The sequence below is a fragment of the Xenopus tropicalis genome, chromosome 2, assembly GCF_000004195.4.
Source record: "Xenopus tropicalis strain Nigerian chromosome 2, UCB_Xtro_10.0, whole genome shotgun sequence".
Taxonomy (NCBI): domain Eukaryota; kingdom Metazoa; phylum Chordata; class Amphibia; order Anura; family Pipidae; genus Xenopus; species Xenopus tropicalis.
Window position 1 is genome coordinate 11,819,667 of NC_030678.2, and position 6,870 is coordinate 11,826,536.

A 6,870-nucleotide genomic window follows, 5' to 3' on the forward strand; every position below is an offset into this window, starting at 1 on the left:
CTATAGTAGTGACAATTCATAGTTTCAGACAATCTGCCCTACAGACAAGTGAAGAGGAACCCATAGCCGCCTTCATTACAAGTATCAGCTATCACACACAACCTCCATGCTACTATACGACGTTCTTATAAAGATTCCCCCACAATAAATACACAATGAGTTACAAGGTATACAAGCAGGCTGAGGGACTTCCCTATCCCAGTATTACCCGCAAACCAATATTTCCTGCCAGTAAACTACAAGTCTGTCTGTAAGGGCGGAAGCCATGCCGCAGCAGAACAAAGCACCATGTGACTCACACACAGCTCAAGCTCCCCCTGCCGGACAGGACCGGGCACTGCGGCCGCTCGGCAGATCCGCTTCCCGCTCCTTCATATTTAGTGTGGGTGCGCAGAGCCGGAAGTAGGGGGAATTGTGGGTGAGTGTCGCTGTATCATCCCTGGAGCTGCTGAGCCAATGGCTACATTCTTCGGGGAAGTGCAGTCTGTCTTCTCCAGGGCTGTGGATGAGGATGATGAGGAGGAAGAAGGAGAGGAGGAAGAGGAGGACAGGGAGATCATTGCGGAGCTGGATAGAAAACGGTACAGTTTTAAAGGGGAACTTAAAACTCCATAAACAGTTTTTTGCTTAATGCCAGTGACGATTTGGAAGGGGAAAGAGATCAATGCAGTCTGTTTATGGGGGGATAGGTTGTATGTATTCAATTGGCAATATGGTCTCTGGAAAGCAGCATGGCAGCTCCCTCTCCTGTATGAAAGCCCTTCACTGTAAGCTTGGGCACTGGGTGATAATGGTAACACAAGTTTCCTGATAAAGTAGCTGTTTATATATGATTTTTATTTTTACAGAAAGAACCATTAGACAATTAAAAATGGTTATAAAATTGTATGATTAGATCAGCAGGGGGCGCTGTATGCTGAGGGATGAATGTTTCTGTTCCCCTTGCAGGGAGGTACATGTGACCTGGAACCCAGAGGTAACAGCAGCCATTGAAAGCTCCCCCAACAGAAGGCTCCCCTGCTCCAGTGTCATTTTGTCTGTCGGGGACAATGCAACAGGTCAGTGGGAAATGATTATTTTGCCTCATCTTGTAACGGTCATACACTCTGCTGTGTTCTGTGGTAAAGATTAGTAGCCATAAAGCAGGGCAGGACTGCTGCTTACAATGGGGGGATCAGATAGGATCTGTGCCACTGTGACAGAATGCTCTGTTATACAGATAGCTAGAATCTCAGCCATAAAGCAGGGCAGGACTGCTGCTTACAAAATGGGGGGGATCAGATAGGATCTGTGCCACTGTGACAGAATGCTCTGTTATACAGATAGCTAGAATCTCAGCCATAAAGCAGGGCAGGACTGCTGCTTACAATGGGGGGGGGGGATCAGATAGGATCTGTGCCACTGTGACAGAATGCTCTGTTATACAGATAGCTAGAATCTCAGCCATAAAGCAGGGCAGGACTGCTGCTTACAATGGGGGGGGGATCAGATAGGATCTGTGCCACTGTGACAGAATGCTCTGTTATACAGATAGCTAGAATCTCAGCCATAAAGCAGGGCAGGACTGCTGCTTACAATGGGGGGATCAGATAGGATCTGTGTCACTGTGACAGAATGCTCTGTTATACAGATAGCTAGAATCTCAGCCATAAAGCAGGGCAGGACTGCTGCTTACAATGGGGGGGTCAGATAGGATCTGTGCCACTGTGACAGAATGCTCTGTTATACAGATAGCTAGAATCTCAGCCATAAAGCAGGGCAGGACTGCTGCTTACAATGGGGGGATCAGATAGGATCTGTGCCACTGTGACAGAATGCTCTGTTATACAGATAGCTAGAATCTCAGCCATAAAGCAGGGCAGGACTGCTGCTTACAATGGGGGGGATCAGATAGGATCTGTGCCACTGTGACAGAATGCTCTGTTATACAGATAGCTAGAATCTCAGCCATAAAGCAGGGCAGGACTGCTGCTTACAATGGGGGGGATAGGATCTGTGCCACTGTGACAGAATGCTCTGTTATACAGATAGCTAGAATCTCAGCCATAAAGCAGGGCAGGACTGCTGCTTACAATGGGGGGGATCAGATAGGATCTGTGCCACTGTGACAGAATGCTCTGTTATACAGATAGCTAGAATCTCAGCCATAAAGCAGGGCAGGACTGCTGCTTACAATGGGGGGATCAGATAGGATCTGTGCCACTGTGACAGAATGCTCTGTTATACAGATAGCTAGAATCTCAGCCATAAAGCAGGGCAGGACTGCTGCTCTGTGAGAGAAAGGACATAGACATAACCATTTCTCTGTGCTGTTTGTGTCTCCCCAGGCTTCGTATCCTCCTACATACTGAGCTCAGGCAGCTGGGAAGTGTGTGGATCTATTACACTGTGGAACGAGAGGTGCAGAGACTGTAACGCCAGAAAGGATTCCCTTCCAGCTCCCTCTTCCTGCACCTTTTACAGGTCCATTACAGACCCCACGGTGAGGGCTGAAGTCGGGGGTGGGGGTTTCTGCCCTAAAGACACACAAATCTAATTCTGACCAGCCAGTAGGGGCGTTGCTGATTGTAGCCCCGCCTTCTTCTTTAGGGCCAATAACATTGCCAGTCAGTGTTCAGCTGCTCCTATAAAGTCACCTGACTTCCATTTGTTAATTACTTGTTCCTGGGAAGCAGCAGGCAGGTTCCTCCTCTTCCTCATGGTTGGGTTTGGTACTGAGCCGAGTATGTTCTGGTTACTGGTCTCCTGTGCAGGTAAGAGAATTGTTTGGGGCAATTTGTGTGTTTTTTTTTTAAACCACACATTGGGGGGGTTACTAGGGTTCTTTGCTTAGTGCTGAGCCCACAGTGGGTGTATGGGTTGTACTAATTTGCTTAGGCTCCAGCTGAAGCACATATTCCCAGGCGCACTCCCCACAGCCAATCATTATACTCCCTTATTGGCTGCTGCTCAGGTGGGGCTGTCTGTTGGCTGTAACCCTGAGAGGCTTGCATGGAAAGCTAATCTGGTAATCAGTAAATAAGAATATATGGAGTTTTAAATCCATCAAGTATAATATTCCATTGCTTTTGCAAGGAAAAGCCCCCAGAAACTAAAGAAGCCTTTTACCATATGGTTAAATGGCAACTAAGTTACATGCCTGCTGCAGACTGCATCGGCGCTAAGCTAAACAACTTGTGGTGCATTGTTTGTGTGGCTTATTATTGCTAATTGGTAGCACTGGGATTTGCCACTGCGTCTCTTTTCAAATACAGACCTATGAAGACATAATTCTACTAAGGGTGAAGACACAGGGAGCTACTAGTAGCAGCTACTTGTCACGTCTACTAAAACAGACAATGCTGATCATTTACTGATAACTGTCTCTATGTGTGTTTTAGCAGAGGCAATTCTCAGTACTGTCTATGGCAGGGGATTTTTTGGGGTTTAGTAGCAATGACAAGTAGCTGCTACTAAGCAGCTCTGTGTTTTCACCCTTAGAGTTGCTGTGCTCGAAGCCACACCCTCTACTAATTGGCAGTTAATTAAGATGCAGGCTTCTGTACAGCTGCGTTATCAGTATCTAATGAACGGCTAATTAGCCTTCCGGCTTGGGTGCCCTGATTTATGATTGAGCTGGGGGCCCTGGGCTGGATTGCTAGCTCTCGGTTTGGTTCTTGTTGCTGTGTTGGCTACTAATAGCCCAATAGTATTAGCCTTTCCTGAGTGTCCGAAGACACACAGAACTACTAGTAGCAGCTAGGTTTTCCACAGCTACTACATGCCAGAAAATACCCTGCCATAGACCATATGGGTAATTGCCTCACAATCAGCATTGTCTATTTTAGTAGCCACGACAAGTAGCTGCTACCAGTAGCTCTGTGTGCCTGAGGGCATATCATGGGCAGCTGTACGGTGGCCCTGTTAATTGGTTGGTAACTAAATCAGTTCAGTAGAAAGCCTTTGGCTTCCAGACAGAGCTCATAACTGCTCAGCCCTGCACTCTGTATATTGAGCTCCGGTTATAAAGGGCAGGGGGTGTGTTGGGGTGAGTGCTCTATTGATTTCTATGGGACTGAACTTGCAGCTTTTCAGTGCTCCTTGAACTGTTGGCATCAGGGCCCCCCCCCCAAGTAGATGTGTAACCCACAAGGTACCCCAAAATCTATTTCCTGTATGGCGCCTTATTTATCTGATTGGGGGGCTAATCCCAAACTGCATCTTGTTGTTCCAGGTGCTGCTGTGCCAGTGCAACTCTTACATAGCAGAGGACCAGCTGTTCCAATGGTGTGAGAAGGTACAGCATTATGGGGGGGCATATATATATATATATAAATTTTTTTTTTTTTTTTTTAGCATTTCCTGATTATTTAATTCCATATTTTTTTTTTTTTTTCTGGTCTCCTGAAAACTGTAAAATGGGGGTTGTAAAATGTAATAAATGACATTTATTCCCCTTTTTCCCCCCTCTCTCATTAGGTATTTGGCTCATTGGAAAAGAGCGGCCTGAATGTAACGGTCCTTTCTACCTGCCCGGTGTCTGAATATAAAACCCCCGAGTCCACCTACAGTCTCCCTGTTCCCTTCTTGAAAGCGCTGAGGACCAGTGAGTACAGGGAGGAGGTGCCATGCCCCCTGCTGGAACAGCCTAATATTGCAGATGGGCTTCCTGCTGCAGGTAAAGAACTTGCCTTCCCCTTATCACTGCTCCCAGTGGAACCTTCCCAGGAATAAGCACACTGTGGGGGTCCCGGGGGCGCCCCAACATATCAGGGTTTTAATTTTAACCTCTAACTGACCATTCTGTAGCAGTCTCGCCTGTGTGCCTTTTGTCCACATGAGTTTTTAGCATGACGTACCTGTTCTTTGACGTATTTGCCTAGTTTGCAAGTACATTCTATATCCTGATCATTCTGATGCCCTAATTAATAATCTATAAAGGTGCTAGTTGCCCTATCAGTACTTGTGTAATATTTAGTGCCGTTGCCATGAAATTACTTACCCTTTAATATGCTTTGCTTGCAGTGCTGACATATTGTCAGGTTTGGCAGATCCCTGCGGTTTTCTACCGGTGCTACACTGATCTCTCCAAACTGGATTCCATCACCATTGATGCTTTCCGACCCCTCCTGTCCTGTCAACGTATGAGCCGACTGGCAGCGGTAAGACTGAGATCCCTAGTGTTGTGTTAATGGCATATGGGGGGGGGGTTCTCTGCTCCCTGTTGGGTATAATTAATGTATGTGTGTGGGGGTTTATGATTCAACCAGGTCCCAGCACATTTCTATGGGATTTAACCTAATTCTTAAAGGGGTGGTTCACCTTTTTAGTATGTTATAGAACTGCCTATTCTAAGCAACTTCAATTGGTCTTTTATCTATTTTTGCCTTTTTCTTCTAACTCTTTGCAGCTCTCAAATGGGGGTCACTGACCCCGGCAGCCAAAAAATCTATTGCTCTGTGAGGCTGCAGTTTTATACTTTTTATAACTTGTTTTCCTATTCAGGCCCTCTCATTTAAACTGCTCCCTGGTAACTAATGTAATTTGGCCCCTAGCAACCAGATAGCTGCTTAAACTCCAACTTGCTGAACAAAGTGAAATAACTAAAGAAAATACAAATACAAAATGACCAATTGCAATTTGTTTCAAAATGTTACTCTACATCATACTACAGTAACTTTAAAGGTGAACAACCCCTTTAAGGTTGTGTGACAGCCTAAGGATATCAATTCAAACCCTGATGGCTGTGCCAGTCCTGCCTGTGGGTTACTCACTGTGCCTCTCGCCTTGTTACTGACTCAGAGTGCCATCGGATACGCTGTAGAGCCACAGGGCTTATTGGGGCCCCCTTGTCTCCTATTAAACCACACACTTAGGCTGCCAGTGCATTGACTCTCCTCTGTGTTGTTCCAATGTAATTCCTATAGCTTAGTGCTGATATATATTGTTATATTTATAACCCTGATCCCTCAACCCGCGTGGCTCCTGAATTCCGTAGTGGGAGATTGATACTCGGACAGAGAGCAGCCCTGCTCTGCCTGACACTATATCTCCCTATAGTAACCCTGCCTTCTGATGACCGGGACGAAATGAGAGAAATCGTAACGGACAGATACGAGGCAGACAAACCTTATAAACCTGCTTATGTTTCCCTCCTTCATTATTGTCTTACTGTGTCTCTCTTGCACCCCCCCCCCTCCCCTTAGGACTCTGCAAAAATTCAAGAAACACTGAGAAAAACGGTAAAATCGAGTGAGATCCAGAGTAACCTCTACATCTAGCCCCGAGCATCACTCTCCTGTCTGAGCCTATTGGCCGATGGCTAATATAATTTTGTTAATGTATTAATGGGAAATGTAAAATACACTCTTTATTCATTTGTAACTTGGCTCCTGTGTGATTTGTAATTTGGAATCTTTAGGAGAGAACTTGCTGTGTCGCTTATTAAAGGAAAAGTATGTGCTATTAAGTAATCCTAAGTAGAAAATATCATGTAGAATAATGCAGGACCCCTAGATGCACATTTTTTGGAGCCATACATGGGCCTGCATTGGCTTATTGGGTCCTATAGGGGCTAAAGGAACAGCTATTTGCTTTGATCCACCACTGGAAAAAACCTCAGGTACCAGGCATTCTGGATAGCAGGTCCTGTGCCTCTACTTCCATCATGATAGTCTTACCCCTCCCTTCTGTTCTGAGTTGTTCTGTCATATGGTGCAGTATCTCATTGTGTCCACTTGGTGGCAGCAATGATTCTTGTTGGCCAGACTTTCTGATTCCAATGCAGTAATACAAAAAGCAGCATTATTGGTAAAAGGCCAGAATTTACTTAAGATGTATTATAAGTAGTAGTGAGCAAAATTTTTGCCAGTTGTGAATTTTCATGTTTCA

At 45.6% G+C, this 6,870-nt stretch overlaps 1 protein-coding gene and 1 non-coding gene across 2 annotated transcripts; both read left to right on the forward strand.

The window, feature by feature from the left end:
* Positions 1-395: 395 nt before the first annotated feature.
* On the forward strand, positions 396-6,363 carry psmg1 (proteasome (prosome, macropain) assembly chaperone 1). Its single transcript, NM_001102859.1, is given in 7 exon segments — positions 396-581; positions 949-1,058; positions 2,328-2,482; positions 4,214-4,276; positions 4,459-4,657; positions 5,005-5,141; positions 6,186-6,363. Coding segments are annotated over 7 exon segments (864 nt in total). The 5' UTR covers positions 396-456; the 3' UTR covers positions 6,261-6,363.
* LOC116409373 lies at positions 5,978-6,108 on the forward strand. Its single transcript, XR_004221814.1, has one exon.
* Positions 6,364-6,870: the final 507 nt, after the last annotated feature.